The 23,853-nt window shown below is 31.7% G+C and overlaps 5 protein-coding genes across 9 annotated transcripts; 4 read left to right on the top strand and 1 right to left on the bottom strand.

The window, feature by feature from the left end:
* The first annotated feature begins 49 nt into the window (after positions 1-49).
* On the top strand, positions 50-1,446 carry LOC110992686 (mpv17-like protein). Its single transcript, XM_022258603.2, has 4 exons — positions 50-344; positions 452-591; positions 667-798; positions 972-1,446. Exons 1-4 carry the CDS (start codon positions 221-223, stop codon positions 1,146-1,148), a joined length of 573 nt encoding a protein of 190 aa, XP_022114295.1. The 5' UTR covers positions 50-220; the 3' UTR covers positions 1,149-1,446.
* Positions 1,447-1,578: 132 nt separating this feature from the next.
* Positions 1,579-5,095, bottom strand: LOC110992685 (F-box only protein 21). Of its 3 annotated transcripts, none has more exons than XM_045628950.1 (10): positions 4,610-5,095; positions 4,399-4,530; positions 4,153-4,320; positions 3,861-4,062; positions 3,606-3,785; positions 3,220-3,521; positions 2,627-2,765; positions 2,310-2,399; positions 2,016-2,217; positions 1,579-1,930 (listed from the first exon to the last, which is right to left on the bottom strand). In XM_045628950.1, exons 1-10 carry the CDS (start codon positions 4,783-4,785, stop codon positions 1,752-1,754), a joined length of 1,770 nt encoding a protein of 589 aa, XP_045484906.1. In that variant the 5' UTR covers positions 4,786-5,095; the 3' UTR covers positions 1,579-1,751. The 3 variants fall into 3 exon arrangements, with proteins under 3 accessions (XP_045484906.1, XP_022114292.2, XP_022114293.2); XM_022258600.2 differs by having other exon boundaries at positions 4,153-4,299; positions 4,610-5,089; XM_022258601.2 differs by lacking the exon at positions 4,610-5,095 and having other exon boundaries at positions 4,153-4,316; positions 4,399-4,505.
* A 2,225-nt stretch (positions 5,096-7,320) lies between these two features.
* On the top strand, positions 7,321-8,933 carry LOC110992732. The gene is made up of 5 exons (XM_045628939.1): positions 7,321-7,478; positions 7,566-7,701; positions 7,796-7,878; positions 8,222-8,378; positions 8,656-8,933. The coding sequence occupies exons 1-5, from the start codon at positions 7,404-7,406 to the stop codon at positions 8,892-8,894; spliced, it is 690 nt and encodes a 229-aa protein (XP_045484895.1). The 5' UTR covers positions 7,321-7,403; the 3' UTR covers positions 8,895-8,933.
* Positions 8,934-10,178: 1,245 nt separating this feature from the next.
* LOC110992723 (VPS35 endosomal protein-sorting factor-like) lies at positions 10,179-20,708 on the top strand. 2 transcript variants are annotated; one of them, XM_022258651.2, is made up of 18 exons: positions 10,179-10,486; positions 10,575-10,662; positions 10,751-10,855; positions 10,925-11,069; positions 11,157-11,326; positions 11,430-11,602; positions 11,823-12,162; positions 12,540-12,715; positions 12,961-13,064; positions 13,489-13,670; positions 14,031-14,177; positions 14,524-14,693; positions 14,969-15,128; positions 16,289-16,460; positions 17,214-17,353; positions 18,112-18,280; positions 18,452-18,717; positions 20,606-20,708. In XM_022258651.2, the coding sequence occupies exons 1-18, from the start codon at positions 10,467-10,469 to the stop codon at positions 20,675-20,677; spliced, it is 2,799 nt and encodes a 932-aa protein (XP_022114343.2). In that variant the 5' UTR covers positions 10,179-10,466; the 3' UTR covers positions 20,678-20,708. The 2 variants fall into 2 exon arrangements, with proteins under 2 accessions (XP_022114343.2, XP_022114344.2); XM_022258652.2 differs by having other exon boundaries at positions 10,181-10,486; positions 11,172-11,326.
* Positions 20,709-21,009: 301 nt separating this feature from the next.
* On the top strand, positions 21,010-23,809 carry LOC110992771. 2 transcript variants are annotated; one of them, XM_022258727.2, is made up of 3 exons: positions 21,010-21,415; positions 21,488-21,593; positions 22,177-23,809. In XM_022258727.2, the coding sequence occupies exons 1-3, from the start codon at positions 21,395-21,397 to the stop codon at positions 23,520-23,522; spliced, it is 1,473 nt and encodes a 490-aa protein (XP_022114419.2). In that variant the 5' UTR covers positions 21,010-21,394; the 3' UTR covers positions 23,523-23,809. The 2 variants fall into 2 exon arrangements, with proteins under 2 accessions (XP_022114419.2, XP_022114418.2); XM_022258726.2 differs by having other exon boundaries at positions 21,682-23,809.
* Positions 23,810-23,853: the final 44 nt, after the last annotated feature.

Below are 23,853 nucleotides of genomic sequence, written 5' to 3'. Positions count from 1 at the left end.
ATAAATCTTAAATTATAGAATTAATGGAAAATATATGGCATGTTTTTTTGTTTTAAATGGACTTTCATCCTTGGAGATTTCACTATTTTCTATGAGTAATTAATATGAATGTTAAAAAATCAACGTTTTTAAAACCTGGCACAATATCAACTAAAATAATGAATTGCGACGTATCCTTGACGAAAATAGATTTACAAGTATTGAAAATTCTGATGGTACAATGAGTTATCTAAGTAAATTTGCGAAAACCATTAAACATCCTCTTTTAAGGGGAATGGCTTCATATGGAGTGATATGGCCCATTTCAAGTTTTATTCAACAAACCTTCGAAGGAAGGAGTTTTGGTAATATAATTAAGTTAAAAGATCATATAGATAATAGATAGATAAAGACCATATCCATAGCTAACCAATTATATAAACTACATATAATTGCTTAATTAATATTTCAGACGCCCATTCCTATGATTGGTTGAGGTGTGCTCGTTTTGGATTTTATGGATCATGCTATGTTGCTCCTACCTTGTATATTTGGTTTTCAATTGCAAGTGCTGTGTGGCCAGGGAATACATTGAAGTCTGCTCTGATAAAGGTCTCTTGTCTGTAATATATCAAACTGAAATATATAAAATTTAGTTGTATGATAATAAAAAACATTTTCTTGTAGACTTGTATTGAAACGATAACCTACACACCATTTGCTATGTGCAGTTTTTACTTTGGAATGAGCTTATTAGAAGGTAAATCAGTAGAAGATGCAGTTGCAGAAGTTAAAGCAAAGTTTTGGCCCACATATAAGGTAATTAATTTCATAGTGTTAGTACTATATATATGTTTTTTTAGTTGAAATTGTGTTAGATATGGCAATTGGCAAATATTAATTTTATACTTCATTATTACTAGATTATTTACTTTCACAATTGTAACAATAATTGAATAAATTTAAAGACAGAAGAAATGTAATATTTACAGGTTGGAGCCTCAGTGTGGCCTGTTGTAGCAGTCACAAATTTCTGGCTAATCCCTCCAGCAAACAGAGTTCCTTTTATAAGTGTTTGTAGTCTTATCTGGACATGTTTCTTAGCTTATATGAAACATTTGGACAAAGAAAATGTGCCTCAAAGTTTTAAACATAGATCCATTAAATGACAGGGATAGGGATAGCTTTAGATACTAATAGCCAATTTTAGTAAATTTTTGACATAAAATGTCAAGTACATAGTACTATTTTTTTTTAATTAGTTATTTATAATTGCATGAGTGATAATTTAATAAAGTCAAATAAAAAGAAGTATTATGAAATATAAGTATTAAAATACATTTACTAAGTATTCATTTTTATTAAACTATACAAAGTCATTCCATCTCATTAATATACTTATAATCTATATTACTTTGTTATTTACAATAGTTAATCATTCAACTAATAAAATGTTGTTATTGTTCATGTTTTACTGTTTTTTTATCACCATTAGCATTTTTGACTTATTCCATAATTTTTAAACTTAAGACATTACTGTTTGAAATGATAAGAAAAACAAATTTAAACATATTATAAAATTTATTATTTGATTAAGTACTTATTCTAAGATTATTTTATTGGAGATCCTTTTTACAATAAAAACATATTTACATAAATTTTTATAAATTGTATAATACATACATAGGTAATATATAGCTGTTACATCATACACAGGTAACATTATTTAAGGATATACATATTTTTAAAAAATTCTTAAGCTACAATAACAGTTAAGCTCGACTAAATGAATGATTACGGTACATTTCAATGATAAGTGCTTCATCTGGATACTGAATCCTCTTTTCGTAATTTAAGACATATGCAAATCCATCAAAGTGACAAAAATCTTTTGAAATCTGATCTTCCAAATGATAGAGACGACTTGGATGTGGTAGATTAATAAGATTCTCTGTAATGAAAAATAAAAATGTCAATTAATTTACGAAACATGTTATTTAATGAATTGAAACAATAATAATTCAAATTAATTTAACCTTGTGCCACATATCTCTCTGAGTGATCTGCTGCTGTTACACTGTAAAAAGGCTGTTTACGGCTAACATTATCAACTGGGATTTCCAAGTGATCCCCATTTAAATCCCAATCACGGATTATACAAGTGTATTGATACCTTTTATGATAGCAAATCATTCCTACAGCATAAAGCACATTTTTGTTGTGTTTCTTCGATTTTAACTAAAATAAGCGAAATTAATTTTTCAAAAGTTCAAAAGTAATGTGTATGTTTAAATAGTAAATAGTAATGGTAAAGTTATAAGACTTCTTACATTTCCTTCTCTGGGATTTACTGACTCTGAGATACACCCTGCATTTAATGATGTCAAAGATAAAATTATTTCCCGGTAGAAATGTTCCAACTGCAATAAAACGTTGACTTTACTCATTATATTTATGCATGCAGTGTTTGAAATAAACTTATTTTATAATAATAGTAATTTATTAAGTGTATTTTTAACTTTCTAGCTTTATTTATGTTTTGAGGAACTAAATTAAACTTAAAACTAATTTAAAATTAAAGACTTAAACTGAGAAAATAGAATTGACTAATAGAAGAAAATAAAGGCTGATTAATAAAATAACATACATATAGAATATTCAATGGTCTGTCTTGAGCACTTATTTCAGGAATCTCAATTAGATATGCAAATACATTTTTATAGGGATTTTGATAACTGTCGCTTGCACCCAGAAAGTTTAATAAGTGTAGACAATTTTGTACATTCCTGAAAAGAAAATGTCCCTTGAATTTAATTATTATTAAATATAATTTTACCAGACAAAGATGACACAGAAGCAATGGAAACTTGGAGAAAATGATAATGGTTGGTAACACAGTAGGCAAAAGATCACATGGCTGTTCACTAACCAAATGTACTGTCAAACAAGTAATGTGGAATCAAGTAAAACGGTGAATTGGTGGAAAATCAAAACTATATGTTACCGTTGTACTGTTATAAGAGAGGCACTAGAAAGTAAATGGTGGAAACTGATGGTCCACCCCAGATGTTTTGACGACGCTCAGACTGAGCTTCCAATGCAAGAGAGATAATATTGCTAATAATAACACAAAAAATGATCATTTCATATAATTAATGACTAAACGTAAATTGGTTTTGCAGAACATGAAGGGTTGGTTGTTAAGTTACCATAATGAACTAGGTAAATACTTATGCTTACCAGTTCCGAATTGCTCCCATTGTAACTAAATAATTAGAATATATGTACTTCAAAAATGAGCGAGAGCAGTAAGAATAACTGGTATGTTCATTGACTTGTGAAAATGGACAACGCCGTTTTGGCTTTAGCTCTCCAGTATCCAAGCTAATTGTATATAGTTTATTAGGATTCAAGTCATCTACCCATTCCAAAAATAGGTGATTTGGAAATGCAATCAAGTTAACGTTTACCCCGCATTTTCTTGCAACCGCATGATATATAGCTGCCAAGGTAACAGCATGTCCGCACTTTTTACTCAACACCTGTAATAAAGGCATTTTATATATTTGATCAACATGAATAATCTTATAAAGTTGTAAGCATAATAAAATCTTAGGACACCTAACCTTAACAATATTCAAAGTATCCAGGTCAGCTGCTGATGTTATTGCAATATGCTTTTGGCCATATAAAACTTGTGACACTGCAGATAGTATCTCACACCCTGTGACCTTTTTCCTTTCAACTTGAGGACTTTTTCTACCATAATGAATCACATCCTTAACATTCTCTACAACTTCATTTAACTGAAACAGCAATTTATTTTTATTTAATACACATACATTGATTATGTATCATGAAAATAATTAAGCACCACTAACCATATCAGTAATTGTTTCATCCGAGTAATAATGGGCTGGATCAATCCATTGTAGACAAAAATTAAGTACTAGTTCTGGTTGAATTGGTGGACCATTCAATGTTTGTGCTGTTTGTAGTCTAGCCCACTTAATACCAAGATATGTATGCATTAAATAGCGGAGCACAACTTTTGCATAGTGTTGTTCTGTTAATGTATGCGGCCTAGGTAGAAAACAGTTGTAAAAACTTACTTGGTATATTCATTATAAATATTAGTAATATTGTATATTTATATTACTTCTTTGTACTTACTTTTCACAAATATTTTGGTTAAGATTTTTGATTGCATTTTTTATTACTTGCTGCAAAACATGTACTGTATAGTAATAGCTCAATTCATCTTTTGTCGCAATTGTGAAGAATTTTAAAGAATCTTCTATTGTCAATTGATTCATTCGCCTAAGAAAAAAAAACCCCTGACTTAAATTTGCTTACTGCCTTAATAACATTGAAAGAATAAATTTTGATATTTACTATATCTTTGTATATTGTACTAACCAGTAAAATTTTGGTGATAAAGCAAGCAATTCAGTTATAATGCTATTCTTCAAATCAATAAATTCCTTTAGTTGATTGAACCAGTTGCCATTAGAATGTTTTAAGATTGTTTTGATAATTTGATGAGGCAACCTATAAATGAGTTTGCTCTATTAGAAAGGAATCCACAAAATATTCGACGTTGTAAAAAAAAAACATTAAAGTTACGAACACTTCCAAGCACTTCGTTTTCCAAAGATGTTGGTTATTAAAAACCACATCAGAGAACCTTTTGCATGTTATTCCAAACGCAATAATATCATTGTATTTGCATTTATGCAATACCATAGAAATTAACTCATCTGGTAAATGTGTAATTGACCATATCTTTTTGTAGTCTTTATCCATTTCTGAAGAGAACACTTGTAAGAATTCACTAAAAAGGTAATCAATTCACGGTAAAAACAGTCGCGAAATATTGAATTTATTACGATCAATCAGTGACAACAATCTTCACTAATGCATTAGGGCTTAGTTAATAAATATAAATAGTAATAAATAATAATAATTTTATTTTTATTATTGATTCGCCTTCCGTCAAGAATTTAATAGGACTTTGATGACACGCCCTCCTAAGTTCAGCTGTTGTACTAACTACTAGAAAATAGAAAAATGACAGGCAGTATTCAGTAATTCAGATATAAGTATACATAATTTTTTTCATAACAGTGGATACAGAGTCCTTCAGTCGGAATCATAGGGATTACAAAATTACATAAAGTTCTAAAAAGTACGTAATGGAATTTATATTATAAATATAACTTTTTTTCTTTAAACATTATAAACAATTAGTAATACAAAGTAGTTAATGCAAATTATCATTCAATATTTATTATTTGTCAGTGACAAATAATAAACGTTGAATGTTAAACGTTTCGCACTCGAGCAAGACATGCTTAATATTTGCATTTTCCTTTGAACAATATCTACAATAATTATCATCAAGAATGATGTTCTTGAGATGTGTGATTTTACATTAACTGCCAGTTCTTAAATCAAGGGCGTAGAACGGAACACTCTTTTTAATCGCCAAGTTTTTTTCTTTTACACAACGTTTGTTAGGAGCTGCAGCCATTACACCATGTTCCATATCACACCTTGAGTAATAAATATTAAAATAAATTAAAAACAAAGATTTATTCTCTATCAGCAGGAGGCAATGAAAAAAGTGAAATAGGAGCACGCGCTTATATAGCAGAAACAACTAATATTACCGCAGACACGAATTCAAGTACGACCAGACACCAAATATAACGTGTGATTAACCTGTTATTGATTGTAGGAAGGTTAATCACACGAATCCTATTCTCACTATGTGTTCGTACTTAAATTTAGCTCCAAAATCAGGAACGTAATATAAAATAGCAGAAAAACTGTACTTGGTGTGTTTTTGAAATTTCCCCTAAAAAACCGTAAATAGTATTTCCCCCTTTTCAACCCCTAACTCGGTTGAGAAACCCCTAAATCTAGGCGGGAATCTCATGATCTGGCAACACTAAATCTGATACCTATAAATTTATCCCGTTGTCGTGAAAAAATGGTAGATTGGGACGTTGCCAATTGTAAAATTTGAATTCCATCATGTAGGTGGTAAAAATACATAAGATAGTTTCAGTTAATAAAATTGACAAGTCGTTGGCGTTTTGTGCAAAAAAGGAGGGAAATCTCAGGAAATATCGGAGTGTAGAGAGAGTATTCGTTATTATTTGTGTTATCTTGTGTATATTCGCTTTCCATCCAGTCAGTGTAGTTCGGTCAAGTTTTGTGTTTCAGAGTGTGTTCTCCAGATTCCTACCAGATTTCACCTCCAGATTTCGGCTCCATCCCGAAATTAAATTTTAAAACTTCTATTTTGATTTATTCTTCAACTGACTGGCTTGTTCCGTTACGATGCATGGCGGTAATCCATCATCTACGCTTCTTCCAACGTATTTAAATCATTGTTCTTTCCCATGACAGATCCATATCAATAAATAGTTGTAATATGCAGCAGCGAATACTACCGCAGCAGCAATATCGGCTGCTGTGACATCCATCTTGTGTGCCTTTCGAATCTCTTACATACAACACATAGTAGATAGACTCATATTGTGTCATAGGTATATATAGAACACAAAATTTTTAATAATACACAGAATTCTTTGATGTCAGTAAGGGTTAGGGTGATGATTGGGGTAAGGATTGAGATAAGCATAGTTGAGAGATAATGTTACAATGTTGGCATGGTTGAGTATGCACCCGCGGCACTTCCACGCGAGTCGTGTAGCAGCGATGCTCACAATTACCTCGATTTAAATAATCTACAATTCACGTTAAGGCAAGTTTAAAAAGGTGTCAATATTACGAAGTATTTTTTTTATAATTTCACCATTTACTTAAAGAAATTTAGCATAAAGGTCAGAATATTTGAAAACGAATAAATTTTTTATAAAGAGAAAATTGACTAAAACGAAATATTTTGGTAGGTAAAGAAAATAAGTCACGAGTGACCCCTATAATTGTTTACTTTCATCACGCGAACGTAGCGTTTAGTATACGCTATTACTCTAATTATGATGTCAAACCCCGATAAGACAAATTGTATAAAACTCCATTAAAACTATATAATAATTGTAGTAAAAAAGTTATAGTGGTCACGTCCAACTTACGAACACAAAACTGATTTATGACACGTGTTATGGGTAATAGGACTTCTTTTTTTGAGATTTTGAAAGAAAAATCCATTCAATATTAACACTTTTACTATTATACAATAGTGGAAAAATCAGTTCAAAGAAATGCTCTTAAATATTTATGTATATTCTACAGTCATCACGTCATAAGTTTAAAAGTTAAACTTGCCTATTAGATAATTAAATACCTACAAATAATAAATTAGTGCACTAAATAAGTGTAACATTCAATATTTTTTTAGTCAAAGACGAAAATAGAAACTCGTCGCTGCTTATATAAATAAAATATAAAAAATGGCACTAGTATATAGCTGTTGCTTCTGGTTTTCTCTACGATTGGGAGGCTTATTGATTTCCTTTTTTTCAATTGTAAGTAATAACTCAAATTTAGTTATCAACTTATTTTAAATTGGTGTACCTGTGCATCTTAATGTTTATTTTTCTTAATATTTCCAGTTGCAAGCTGTATTATTTTTAACAATCTTTAGTCTCTTCTGCGTACAAGATTATGAACATAAAATTGATAAATTAAAACTATTGGACGATATAAATCTCATTTATATGAAATCTTTTATTACAGCCATTATAGAAGGTAAGTATGGAGTAAACATATTATTTAGTTCAAAATGTGATTCACTTTTAATAAATTTAATATCTTTTTTTAATAAATAATGTTTTTTTTTTAGAACCTAATTATGACACTTACATTAAAACGATAGTTTGTTTGTATATTATAGTATGTGTTATATATATCTATGGAGCATTTAAGGTAAGTGGTAAAAAACAGTAATTAAAAATTAACCCACTTTAAACTTGCTGACTGAGATAAATAAAACCGATACAATTAAAAAAAATATTATTTCGGTATTTCTTTTATTCTTAAAAGGCCAGTAACGCACTCGCGAGCTCTCAGTCATTGAGCGTGTCCATGGGTATCACTTAACATCAGGCCTCCTGCCCCCTATTATATAAAAAAATCCCTCTGAATCTTAGTTTCAAAAATTAGTGGACAACACATTTAACTGATAGCACAAATTGTTAGCCGTTTAAAAATAAGGATATTACGCAAGATATTACACAGTTATTATAAAAACGCAGACTTTTGTTTACAGCTCGTAAATATTCTCATGTTTCCGTATATTTTTTTGGAGTTGCTGCGCCTAATAGGATTATCATTTTTTGGAATAACAGGGTTGCTAGTACTCAAGAAAAATACCATGGATATTGGTCTTCTTATTGGCATTAGTTTGGTAGTAGGTTTCAGTCTTCGTAAGTACCTCAACCTGATAATTTTTTATCCACTTACCTACCTTCCTCTGGGCTAAATAATAATTGTAATGATGTTAAATAAACTAAATACGTATATTTTGATATCGGTTTAGGTAATTCAATTCAAAATGTGTTTCGACATAATATTATAACTATATTTAAGTAGTCTTTTCGTTAATGACAAAAAAAACGTAACGTATTTAATGAATTTTGCATTACTTGTACTTTCTCATTGTTTCTTGTATATATAATCCTATCATTAGCATTGTTTTTATAGTTGGAATGTTCTACCTGTGGATATGTGCGATGAATTTGCCGATTGTTATAAACGAGATAAAAACTAATGAACAACCGGCATTATTTGGTACATTAAAAAATAGAGTGGGAACACACAGAGTTCATAAAAATTTGCTTTTTAGCGAGTATGGTAATATTGGTGCTAGCCAAATACTTATGCAAGCGACACGACACAATAGACTTTCGACGTCTGACGAACCACCAAGATATTATTATTAAATAGTTGAGTTCCATATTACATTTTTGTAGTGATTTTAAATTAACCCTTATATTAATTTTAATTAATAAAGAGTTATTGATATTATGTCGTTATTGTGTCATTTAACAAAATTATTTTTTTCCAGGTAGTTCATATTTTATAATTAGTGTTTAGTCTTGAGGTGAGTTTACGAAATTGAACTTAGCATTATAACCAGTATGTCGTAATCATACCTAGGTAACACTGAAAATATTTAGAAAATGAAAAACGGCTTTTATTGTTTTTCAAACTAATCGTTTAATCCGTTCCTCTCTACACATCGTCTAATTCGATGGAACCACTGAGAAAAGCATTGGGCCCATTCTTCCTCTTCTATGGCATTCCGTTTTGCGGAGTTCGCTGAAAAATTCTCGTGGAAGGAGGACCCAGCTTCGAGGGCGCTTCTGTCGATTTTTTCCAAGACAACAGGCATACAGTGATTAATATACCATGCATTATCTGTCCTTCCATCTTCTAGCACAACTGTCACGAAATGACCTTTCCGACCAAAGAATGAGGCATTCATTTTTTCATGACTTCTTACTTTACCTTAGTTGGCCTATCCTCGAAAGGAACCACCCACTGAACTGAGCTTGGTTTCGGGTTCGTAGTAATATATCCTATCTAATATATATATAATAATAACTATCATTATAATATAACTCTAATATAGCTTTCATTAAATGTGAATCGTCACATAAGCTGTAATTGTCATCGGTCAATTACAGCTTTTGAGGCACTGCCATTGAACTTATGACATTTGGCGACACCAAATTGTTATTTTAAAGTTCATCTAGTTCTATACTCTATTTTCGGGAAAACTTTTAGGCTCTTTTTTTTCATATATGGCCCGCACGGTTTGTGTTGCTCGCATTGTGGCCCAGGGTAAAAAAACAGGGAAACGGGTAAAAAGTTATAATTATCGGATGGAACGTAATGATTGGAAAATAATTTATAAAATAAACGATGAATTATTATAGATATAGATAAAAAAAGGATGAAAGAAAAGATATTTACATATGTACACATTTATATTATCTAAATTTTTTATATCATTACTTAAGATAAAAGCTGCTTAAAGTTTAGTTTGGGTCCATTGTTGCAAGTAAACAGGAAATGAGAAATTTGAGAAGAGCCGACCGGTCGCGCCGAGAACAAACAGACATGATGTGATTCAAATAAGCTTCAGCATATCCACTATCACACGTAGGATTGCCTTTAGGCTTATCTATGACAATTATGACATATATATCTGCCTAGGGGTTTAATCAAGATGCCTATAACGTAGTTAGTAATTTTTGTATGAAATTTTGTCGACACGAAGAGTTATTTTTATTGAAATTAAGGTAGTGTGGCCTAGCTGATAAACAAATGTCGTAAAACTTCAAAAAAAAAAAAAAGGAATTGATCTGTGTTTTAATCCTAGACTAGAATGTTTACAATTTATTACGAATAACAATTTACTTGAGTATTGTGAAGCATAAATATTTTTCCTTTAAGGTGTAATAACATATTTATAATAATATATTCAAAAATACAAATAAAACCTAAATATGCCGACAAGTTATCCCTGGTAAGAAACCATTATTCGTTCTCTATTTGCAATACATACATTACCCCAATATAGATGATGTATGTTATTTACTCGAATTATATTTCAGGTCTTCAGCCAAGAAAAGTAGACGAAAAAATAATGTAGCTAGTTTAGAAGTTAGTACCCATCCTCTTAAAATGGACAACATGAGAATTGTATGTACAATAATCCTAATTAATTAGTTATATTATTCTAATAATATCTAAAGTTCTTGTTGTACATAATGTATAATTGTTTTTGCAGACACCAAGTCTAAATAAAACTTTAATGGAAAGTCTACAGAACTGGAGTATGCCTTTTGAGGAATTGGATCCTTTGCTACATTTTGAAAAGATGAATTTAGCAGAGGCAAGTTTTCATACAACTGCTGTTTTCTTTTTATTAAAATGATATTTTATAAGCTTATAACTATTTCAGGAATCAATGTCTTTAGATACATGTGAGGATGAAAAAGAAAATTACTTGAGAGTATGGAATCGTAAAAAGACATCTATTCTAAATAAATATACCACAGTTGAAAAGCTTACAATCATAAGCAGTTTTCTACCTGGTGGAGAAAAGAGTATGTTTATCAATATTTAGAAATTAATTGCTCTTTGATACTTTTAATAACATATATTTCTTTCCTTTCCTTTTTTGTTATGTTTAGTTAGTACTTTTTCAGCATTAATTAGACAAGTGTCCAATCTTAATGAAAAAGTAAAGCATAGATTAGAACAACTTGATGATTTTGATGAAGCTTCAGTAAGAAAGACTATGGGACTCTCTCAACAAGAGTTTGTAACTAAAGTACATATGTTGGATGAGGAGATAAAAAAGGTGTTTCAAATTTTCTACAATTATATAAATACTGTTTTTGACATGATATACTTAGGCAAATGATTTATTATGAGAATGATGTGTTATTTCACTTTAATTACAGGCATGGGATTCAGAGCAAAGAGTAAATGCATTCAAAATTGCAATACAATGTTCAAAATTACTCTCAGACATTAGTGTAATGCAATTTTATCCCAGCAAGTTTATTCTCATCAGTGACGTTTTAGATACCTTTGGAAGTTTAGTATTTGATCGTCTTAAGAATAAAAGCTTTGGGTTAGTAACTTTTACTAAAAATATTAAATGAAAATACACTATTTATCCAATTTAGTTCATACACATTTCCACTATCACTTTTTAAATTTCATTCATATAGTTTCCATGGGATACACATATAGTAGAATAATAAAAAAATTATACAGATACACATAAGTATGTTATGAACATAAATTTTATTTTGTAAATGTACAAGGTTAACCCAAAATTTTATTTTCAGAAACAAAAATCTAAAATTTCAAGACATTGATCCACATACAGTTTTAGAAATAGCCAAAGAAACATGCCAAAATTGGTTGTTTAAAATGGCATCTATAAGAGAATTGTTACCAAGGGTCTATATGGAAATAGCTCTTTTACAGTGTAATGTATTCATATCTAGAGAAGAAATGAAACCAACAATAAATCGATTGACAAAAATGATCAGAGGAATGGGAAATCCCCTAGTAGCAATATACATTAGACTTTATTTATGTAATATCTCCTCTAAGTTATTTGGTAAAGAAAGTGAACCATATTACAGGGACAATTTATATGAATTTATTAATGAATACCAGCAGGTAAGCTATATCTTAATTTATAATTATTTTAATTTCATTTTACTTTATTGTTTTATTGTATAGTCAAATGAGTCTTTCTATATTTTTTTAGTTTATGTACATTCTTTACTATACTCAAACTTAACTGCTATTGTTGTATATGGCATTTAATGAGACACAGGCAGAAGACAATTTCAGTTTTGATTTATAAATTAGTTAGCTAGTTTTATTCTTATTTTTTAGTTTGCAATTGTTAATTCTTTTGCAATTGCTTTGGAACAAGGCTTTGATGTAACATTGAGGAACATATTGGTCCGATGATATTTGAGTTACTCAAATAAATAGAGAGAATATGTAACGAAATAAACTTGATGAATATGTAATCTTGTTACTTCTAGATATTCCACCCTACAATGTTAAAAAAATATGGCGCTCAGCTTTTAACTGCTGATCAATACCTGAATCTATATGTACCTGCTGTAGATTGGCTACTGTTTGGTACTCTCAATTGGAATCATGATAAATTAAATCTCCTTGAGGAATTGTTAAAAAAATGTAATGAAATTGAGAACAGGTAATTAACAAATCCTATCAGCGTAAAAGTATTTAAGTCACGGTACAACTTAATTTAAATAATTTGTTTTTTGTGTGACGGTATCTGTCACCGAGACACGGATAAAAATAAAATTAATATTCTGGCATCTAAGTATTTTAAATAAAAAGCTTGGTATCCGCAAAGCTTTGACTATAGTTAAATAGCATATAAATTATTATATTTTAAATTATAGTACATTGTAATATGTTTGTTAACAATTTTAGTGAGCTTCTCCTGTGTTGCGTAATCTCTGCGTTTGATTCGTCCAGTATCATACAGAAATCTTCAGCAATTTTGGAAATCATACGCAAGAATGCTGATGGAATGGGTATGTAATGTTTATTGAGCGATTATGTAGTATGTACCTATTTGTTTAGTTATTAGTTATTATATATATATTAGAACTTAAGATGGCAATTCTGTCGCATAAAGTCCTGTGCAGTGAAAGCATTTCTTTTATTTATTTATATTATCATTAGCATGTATACAGTGTGAATATAGATCATATATTGAAACATGATACATTGGGGCTTAGCCGAAGTAATAATTAATATACAAATAACTTTCACTTCTGATATGTGTAATTTGTACGCACGCACTTTTTTTTAATATAAAGTTCTTGCTTGTCAACGGAGACGAATAGTAACTACTATATTTTTTTAAACACAATAACACCAGATTGAACGTCATTGGTTTATAAATTAGGGAATGTTGCTATTTTAAATTTTAAAGATTTGAAAAAATACTCGTAGTGATGATGCACCAGGCATTATCTTCGCTGGGAGAACACCTATGCCACGCTGAGAGCTATCGGCAAGTCTCAGCTGAAGTATTGAGTCAAACATGGTGGAAATTAGCCAGTAGTATGAAGAGCACGGCTAACTTCTTACAAGTGCTGGAGCCGTGGATTCAATTCGCTTGTCTTCAATTATCTGTGAGTTATTGATGTCTGTTATACGTCATAAATGGTTCTTTTTTTTAATGTTTTTCGACGTGTAATAAAAAAAAATTACTAATTATCTGGCCTCTTTATGTATAATTGTTGTGATGAACAATGTGTTCCAAAGGCTGCATTAGGTTTTTTAAAAGTCTTGAAAAATGTAGTTAACAGATTTAACATAATTTTGATATAATGTTGCAATACTAATTCCATTTATTGTATCTACGGTTTATGCGCGTACAAATATATAAAAAACACATATACATATATACACACACGTATACATTACTATCTATCATTAATTAATTAAAAACATAGTATTCTTTTTCTATTTATTATTTATTTTTTCTTTAGAGTCAACATATTAACGTGATTCTTCGTGGGACGATTCGCTATTTAATCAAGAGTGGTCAGCCGCCGGATAATTATTCTGCGCAGATACAGAATGTTGTCAAAAGAATACTCAAGCATATTCCAGATGTTGAGGAATTATTTTTAATGGTAATTATATTTAACTCAAATATAAAAATAATTTAAATAATTTTCTAAGTTCTTGATATAGATACTGTTAGGAAAATAATATATGTATAACCTTTTTTAATTTCAATTATTAGAAAACAACACCAAAGCATGATTCGTTTATTATTCGTATAGAAGTTTAAAACTATTTCGGTTTAAAAAATAAGTAAATAATTCAATTTCGAATTGAACTAGTAAATCGATTTTGATATACAGTCACAATCTGTTGACATAGAATTGAGCCGCAGAAGCACTCGAAAATCGATTTTCGAGTGCTTCAATACAATATTCGCTGAATTTTATTAAAAAACTGCCATAAATATTTTAGGACGCCTTTATGCCGTTGGTAGAGCTGGTCCAGACATCAGCATCTCGCACATCAATGGCTCGGACGGTACTCACAGTGTTCTTTGAGAGAAACAAGTCTGAACGCATAGATGACCCCATAGTCATCGCTAGCCTTATGAGGCTTTGCCGTATTGTGCACGATTCTATTAAGTAAGTTTTTTTCCAATTCGATACTTGGTTGTTCGTATATCAGAAAGAAATAATTAATAGTATACAACAACTTAATTCATTAAAATATCAAACCCGATCAATTTTCTTATAACTCTTACTCCTATAAATATTATATTAATTACCATACTATAATTTTACTAAGTTAACAGATAGGTCTAACTTTTATAATTCCCCTTCATTTTTAAAGAGAAATTGGAATTTATTACTTTGTTAAAAGAAAATGAGCATCACATGAATAATATTCACTTCCTTAGTGCTGTGAGTGTAGAAGACGAGAGCAAGTGGAGTGGGGAATTAATAGTCAAATGCATTCAAGCCGCGAGACATGAGGATCTTGATACACAACTCAATTTCTATGTGGAGTGCCGAGCTGCTTTTCTCAAGTTGGATGCTGTACTTGTCGCATTAGTTCATGTAAGTATTCATTTGATATTCTTGACATTGCTGTGTTTTTTGACAATTTTGATCGAGACTTAACATTTATTTCTGGTATTGTTATCACACCCTTAATTTACCCTCCCTCTACATAACAATAATTCAAAGGAAAATGTCATAAACCACAACGTCTTTATTTCCGTTGATTTTCGTCTATGTTCGTCAATTTTCGTTTATTTCCGTCAATTTTCGTTTATTTTCGTCAGTTTCCGTTTATTTTCGTCTGTTCGTCTATTTTCGTTTATTTCCGTCTATAGTCGTTTATTTCCGTTAATTTCCGTCTATGTTCGTCGATTTTCGTTTATTTCCGTCTATTTTCGTTTATTTCCGTTTATTTTCGTCTATGTTCGTCGATTTTCGTTTATTTCCGTCTATAGTCGTTTATTTTCGTCTATTTTCGTTTATTTCCGTTTATTTTCGTCTATGTTCGTCGATTTTCGTTAATTTCCGTCTATAGTCGTTTATTTTCGTCTATTTCCGTTTATGTTCGTTTGCTATCGTTTATTTCCGTTTCATTCCCTCTATTTCTGTTTATTTTGGTTTATTTCCCGTCAATTTTCGTTTATTTTTGTTTAATAAAATCCACCACTTCTCACACATCTCGGTCTTTTAATAAATTTAAGAAATGTGTAAAAAACTGTGTAAAAAAAGGCTTACTATAAAGTTAACGCTTATCTTGTTGATAAAGGGTGTGCTAGTGCTAGACAGGCTACATCTAATTCCGTTTATATATTTTTGCAACTCTTTCAGGCACTTATATTTTTTTCAAACGAACGCATCAGAGGTTACGACGCGCCGCGAGGTAACGCTGCACGAGTCATGTTTTTTCGTGTGTGCAGCCGGCTCCGTCGAATTATAAGACGTTACGTCAAAATTTATATACATACCTAGATTTTATAGCTAATAACATAACAAGCATCTCTTGTGCAAACAAATAGATTTACATTTGTAAACAGTTACAGTTTAAATCGACCAATGAGGCTTCGTTTACTTAGAATAAGTGTATTTTCATATAGTTTTAGCATCGTAATTACATAATAATATTAAGAGATTAAAAAAATATAAGTGCCTGTTAGAGTTGCAAAAAATGCCTTCTCTATGTATTCCTCTTTGGGCTAATGATAAAATACTGTCATAAGGTGGTGAACACACTATCGACCCGCGGTGCGGCTTCCCGCGGCAGATGGCTGCAGCGCGCGTGCGCAGCCTACTGTTACATCACTGTGCCTTCTCTGCAATGCGCACTATCCCGAGCTACGCTTTACCTCCTCTCAGGACAGGTTGCTCTGCTCAATAACTGCATTGGACAAGGTATGTTTGGGTTATTCCTTAGGAACTGGAGTTCAAAAATTGACAAGTATTAATTATATTGACGTGACAACGTCTTATAAATTGGTTTGCCGGGTGACACTTCAGAAACTGCGTTACGCTCCGCTCACGTTATGCGCTCACAATGAGAGCGAGTGAGAGGCACGCGTCCCTTCCACTCGGGCATGGTTAGCCCGCCTAAGAGCGAGAGAGACAGACATAAAAAGTGATTCATCCTTCTTCCTGCTATACGAATGAATATTCACATTAAAATTATTTTACCACTCAAAGTCGTTGTCACGTAAAACTTTCGCCCGTATACCGACTTTACAGGCAACCAATTCTTTTTCAAGTATTTTTTTACCATAAAATTACTTGTTCTATAAATAAGTAACAAATAAGTTTCGCTTAAGCTCTCGAATGCAGCGCTGTAGATATCTTGTCCCACGTTATAATAATAATTTTCCCTTGATATGATTGTCTTACTAGTAGCAGTTACGATGAAGTGAATATTCTTCTTTTCCTAACATATATTTATTTGATTTTCCACCAGGATTTGCACCCAGTAATTAACGGTTAGGGTTGAGTAAATTACAATAATTACATTATTTATACAGTAAAATGATTTTTTGGGCCTTGTGTTGTGCAGTAGTGTTTTTCCTAACTTTGGATTAATGATATTAATGTTTAATAAATTAAACCTGGAGGTCTTAAGTTTGATAACCTTTAAAATAAATTAATAAAATGTATTTACAGCTGAAGCGAACTTCAAAGCACTGGTTGGTGTAATACCAAACATACCGCAATACATACAAGAAGATGGCCAGAAGAAACCTACTCACGATAGAGTGGCTGGTCTTATCAGTAATTTCTTATCAACGCTTCTCGTATTGCCGGTAACTTACAAGCTTATTAATGTTTATTCACACTTCCAATACATATACAGACAGTATAACAGGCATGTCTTATAAGTATGTAACATATACAGACTGACATAACTACAACAGCTAATTTAAAAAATATACACAAAACGGGTATTTTATTTTTATTACCCGACACGCTTGTGTTGAAAAATCTTTCCATTGATTTTTGATGATCTTATGATTTATATGGGTTCTACGTCTATTTGCCTTAAAACTTTAAACCTTTATATAATCCCTAAGACACGGGGTTACAGGCATACAGTGGATGTAAGAATTTTCTAGTAACAAATTTGTTGCCAAAAACAAACACCAATTGGCATGATATCTACACGTAGATTGATTTATAATCATTTTTAAATTTAGACAATTTAAGTACATGATTTAAATTTAAAAGCAAGGAAAGAGTGTTGCAATATTTTTAAGAATTAAGATATTTATTATTAACGAAGTAACGTAGTAATATAAAAAATTAATGTAACTTAACTAGTTTTGTCCGTCTGTATGTTCTTTCATTGCCCTAAAGGGCCAGAAGAATATTCCATTGGCCTCTGTTAATCTCAGCCGGGATTTGAATGTGCTGCAACGAATTTAGAGTCGAAATCCTACGGATTGTCATTGCATCTACTATCACTAGAATCCAATAATAACATTTCCTTTAACTCTCTTGTTTCGATAGTAATATTTTATTATTAAATGTTTTATTCTACATATAGTGATTTATATATTTTTAGGATAATGTAGACAGTAACAGTAAGGCGTATATATTAAGCGGTTTCATTAAAACCCTGGAGAGGGTAGAATGGCGGAAAACAGACACCTTATATTACACGACACTTTTGCGAGTACTGGACTTGCTTTGCGAGATGACACAAGAACAGTACGCGTATCACATAGATTCAGGTTAATATCATTTTTATTTCGTTTTGTATCTATTAATTTATTATATAATGTGTTTTGGTGTGAATGTAACATGTTTATAATTAGCATCCTTTTTTTGAATTTGGTTTTACATTGCTCTATATATTTAAAACTTGAAATAATTAAATGTCTATTAATATAATGATTTTATAGTAATATCCAACGACGAACTGTATGGCGCTCAAGAAGAATTCGTGAAGTGTTTAGAAAATTATGCAACAAATGTTTGCCAGGAGTTGCTAGTGGTTTTAAAAGCACTGTCAGACGCAAAAGAAACTAAGAAACAATATAGTTTATCTCTCGAGTTATTTTGGAGGATTATAAAAAGAGGGGATTTACAGCAGTCGTCTATGTCCGGGTTGGCTTCTAATTTGTGGATTTTGTCGCAGAAACTTCAAGATTCTAATGCGAAGTATGCGGTTAGTATTTCGGTCACCAACTCATGAGTTTGTTTGCTATATTTAAGTAGGTAATATCGAGATAATTAATTCTGACAGCCTTCAAATATCATGTGATCAACTTCAATTTTTAAATTTCTCTAGACTATATAATAAAATATAATCTATACTGTTCCTACCGTAACATCTACAGAATAGATATATTATAAAAATATAACATATTTACTCGTTATAACCTTCCCTTTGAGCTACATAGTACATACTATATTAAATATCTAAATAATTACGACGCATCATTATGTCGTCTAACGACTGTGTCTTAAAATGAGATGTATTGCCACGCATTTTGTATGCAATTTTAATAGGAAGCCGTGTTCCTTGTCGACCCGATATCAGTTATATGACATGGAAAATCTTAGAGTTTTATCACACCTGTGTAAAACTGGTTCATTTATTAGTTTTGATTTTTAAAGATTCTAATCGTCCACGATGCTACAATCAGTGTTTTTTTTAATGCTGTGCGCATTTAAAGTTGTATCTCGTCTAGTTTTGACACGTGTAGGTTTGACACGACAAAGTTGGCGTAGAAAGAATGGGAGCATCTATTTGCACATCAAATTTTACATATAAAAATACATAATGCTTTTGCACACGAGATCTCGAGAAATTATTATGTATGTAATAAATCGCTATCAACGAAAAAGTTAGCCAGTTTTATATTTATAGATTTTCGTAAGACCTGCGTTACTTGGCCAATCTCTTGCTGTTTCCAGATGTTTCCTGTATTAATTTTGCTGCAAAAAAGCTATCGTTTATATTGTTTATTGTAGGACTTTGTATCTACAAAATTATGAAGTGTATTAGTCTCGCCTTATAAAATGTATATGGTTGTGTCTTCTATTATTAGTAATTTTACCTAGTACTATCCGCCGCCCATGGACACTTGCAATTACAGAGTGTTTGCGGATGTGTTGCCGACATTTGCGAGAATAGTACGCTATTTTGTTGAAGGCCCTTAAGCAACTGTTTTCACAAAGAGGTTGTGCGCGATAAGGCGTTGTGTTGTAGAACATCGAGGTGAAAAGAGTGGAATTTTACATCCCGCCACGACAATTCTTCAGAGCTTTAGGAATACAGTTATGGGGATTCATTCACAGACACGGGTTACAACGCAGTAGGGTAAAATGTAACATATTCTTAATAACATTCCTTTGTAAAAAACGAGAAAGGCCTAGGTAACATTCCTTTTAAAAAAACGTCGGTCTTATAACGCAGTTCGCAAATCAATTATTTATTGGTCTCTTTTTGGCAGATGATATTAGTTAATGTTGGAATAAGTTCACATCACGATTATTTAGAACGGATTAAAATGCATTAATTACAGGCCAATCAAATCAATCAACTTAAAACTTATATAACGTATTTTCTTGTTGTGAAATCTGATTTTGTAAGAACTAATTATAGAGGCAATACTGTTACACCGATACCACAATCTCTAAGAAACTGTAAATAAAGTTTAAGTTTAGAACCGGCTAAATTAAAAAAAAACACTCGCACACAAAAAGTTTTCTTAAGAGTTTCCCACTTTGTGGTATTTCGTAAACACATTAATTCCGCTAATAAATTTGGTTTCGCCACGTTAAGAATGCAGTTTATATATAGGTCAGTGAGACAAAGGGTAAATAACTAGTCTTTATAATTTGAGTTACTGTTTCCCTTATTTCATATTGTATAATTTAATATCGAATTATTATAAGTAACGAACATTATATGATTATGAATGATAATCGTTTGAAATTATTGTTTGGCATTTTAAAAGCCACTTTCGCTAATAACGTTTTTAATCGATTATTAAATGCGATTAAGTAATAATCAATAAACAAAAATGTGTTACTTTTATTTCTTTCAGAAATCAATATTGGCTGTTCTACAAGGCGACCCAGCTGGGCGACAATTACTAGAGAAATTGAAAGTCCAGTGATAATGTGGTCACATTCCAATGAGCTTAAGAATAAAGAATAAAACATTTAGAAATAAATCCATGCTATCTGTATTTAACAATTTAATAAATAACGCAATAAAATATATTAATATTAAATGCTTGTTTTCTTACTAAGTCCTTAGTCGTGACCATAGTTAATATCTCTGACAAAACTTTCAGTAAAATAACAGAGATAAAGGAAAGTTATGTTTCTGACAAAAGGGATGGGACACTCATGTAAAACAAAAGTTTCTGTGAATAAAAGTATCTACTGAAGTACTATTTGACTGTTTGTTCAGTACTATTTCAGGTTAAAAGCATATTTAACCAATTCAATTTCTTTAAATTTATTCCAGGCTTCGGTTTCTGGACCTGTTGTCTGCTAATTGTAAGTTTCGTGCAACTATATCAGTTTAAGAATTCTCATACTGATAGCTAGTTAGAAAGCAAAAGATGGAGGTACTTGTACGCCTTCTTATTGCAGATGTTGACCCTAACAGTGGCGGATGGAGTAAGCGGACATTGTCCGATGCGACACGCTTGAGTGGTGCCCACGCTGTTGCACCGATCTTTCACCTTCGCAATAATAACGCCTATAAAACCTTGTCATTGTAATAATATGACGCTACTTTAATCTCAACTCAAAACAGATATACAACTCGATATAGCAGGAAGTTAATTCTATAGCGTTCTTTTTGGGTTTTTACCCATTTTAAAATGTTGGCATTAAAATGTTTGGTACGGTATTTTAATCTATTGTAATTGTTTTGCGAAAAATATCTCAATTTTAATACTTTCACACTGTTACAGTTTATTCTAATAATTACATGCGGAGAAGTATTCTCGAATACTGAAGAACGCACTGGATTTGATCAGTCACTGGGCACCGAGAGCATTTTCGAGGATGTCAAATCTGGTTAGTAAATTTATTTAATTACATAATATATGCTACCGTTCGATAGTTAAATGAAAAATTACCAAACTCAAACCCATTTCGATTACAGGTAAAATATCTCTTTCATCAAATCCCGTGGCTACTGCAATGCTAGAAGTTGATAAAAATCTATACCCTCAGTTCTTTGATACTATAGTCAGTAGTTCTATCGATTCTATTCAAAGAGAAGTGGCTCCCAAAGTTAATATATTCGCCGCAGAAAATTTTGGTTTCAATCCTATTGCAAGTCAAGGGTTTACTCATCAGTCTCTACGTCGTGAAGAATCAGACCTGACACCACAACCTCTTGATTTATTGCGTAATGCACGCCCACTTAAATATAATATCCGGACCTTTCATGATCCCAATTATCGCGTCTTTAAACCCGAAGAACAAGAAGACGGGACAGAAATTTTATCAGCTTTAAAAAAAAATCCCGCTGTGTCAGCCTATTTCCAACCTCTTGTCAATGCTCAAGTTACACATCCTCTGCATTATCGAAGAGAGGAATCTGTCGAAAGTCTTGAAAGTGACTCAAACTACAAGCCAAATCCTTACATTGCAGGACCTGTGCGTATCCGACGTTATACCAGAGGGCGAAGCCGGGAAAATGAGAAAAATAGAGACGACGATGATGATGATGCTTCCTATGACTATAGTTCAGAGTATGAAGCTATGCCAAAAGCTTTCAAGGGAAGTCGTTATAGCGCCTATAAGGAAGATAAAGACTCAAAGGATAAATACGATTATCCTTATAAATACGATAGTGGTTATGATCACAAAGAATATGACAGAATCAAAGAATTATCTGAAAAACAAGCTGCAGAAATTAAAGAAAATCCTGGTAACTGCAAGGAAGTTAAGCGAGATGGGATGACCTGTAATGTATGCAAGGACCCTAAAACAGGTGGTAATTATGAATCCTGTTCATACCAGGCTGAACCGAAAAATAATAAATATGCTTATTCAAAGGAAAAAAATTTTGACAGCAACGATGAACCCGATGATAAGTCAGCCGAAGAAAATGATAAGCCCGCAAAAATAAAAAACTATGAAGACTCCCCTGAAGACAAAACGGGTCCACAAAAATTTACTGATTCCGAAGAAAAGCCTTCTAATAATTATAAACGTGGCGACGATGATGATAAATATAAATCATACTATATTCATACATCCAATCCTAAGCCTAGCGAAGTATTACGAGCATCAAGCGAAGAAAATGACGACGATAGGACCAAATCAAAAGGATACGACTATCAAAAGGCACTGCCAGGATTTTATTCGGACAATGAACCAAAGAAAGATGTAGAACACGTACTAGCAGAATTTAAAAAGAAAGACAGATCGGCATGTAATAAGGTTCAGAAAAACGGAATGACATGTTTTCAGTGCCTTGATAAGGCTGGATTAAAACATGAAGAGTGTATGTTTGTTTCCGAGTCGGCCCCCAAGCAAAGTCATTTGGCATATCAGGAAGTTAAAGAATTTACATCTAAACCGGCTACGCTCGAACAAGGAAACGAAGGTTCGGAAAGTCAAACTATAACCACAAGTACGCCTCCATTACAAAAGTCAGCGATAAGTAAACAATTGAATAAACAGAAACGTAAGAAGGCAACACACGCATCTCTGGCTTCGTCTGCTAGTAATCCTGTAGCTGCAACTGCACCTAAACAAAGGTCCGCTAAAGTTAAAAGAAGCGAGAACAGTGAAGTAAATGAAGAAAATCCCGTCGCTGATGAGCCAAATATTGCCCCGCCGGAGGAATTTGCAGGTGCCGATTCTAAAGGTGCATTTTGGGCAGAAACTGACCCACGTTACAGCGCAGATTTAGGCGTTTCTTTGCCGGAATACATGCTTCCAAGATCAGAGCATGAGGCTTCATTTGATGAGTTAGTCGTAGGAGCTTAAGATAAGACGGTGATACGTTAAAAGATATTACTATTAAAACAGGATCGTGTTAACACACACGACACACGATCCCGTTACGAGACTACACCGCCTAGTTATTCCTGTTTATAATTGTGAAACAAAAGAACTAAATAGCATTTGTAATGTAATGTAAAAGTGGAAGGGTATTTTTACAGACTTGTTTTAATTTTATTAAACCTAGGCGTTTTATAATACTGCGAACAATACTTATTATTATAACGTTGTTAAATTTATAGATGGGAATCTAACCTATCTAGATATTGTTGACTAGTTTTATTTTATAATTAAATATTTTTATATAATTGATGTG

Source organism: Pieris rapae, chromosome 7 (assembly GCF_905147795.1).
Source record: "Pieris rapae chromosome 7, ilPieRapa1.1, whole genome shotgun sequence".
NCBI classification, from domain to species: Eukaryota; Metazoa; Arthropoda; class Insecta; order Lepidoptera; family Pieridae; genus Pieris; species Pieris rapae.
This window is presented reverse-complemented; position numbering and strand designations above follow the sequence as displayed.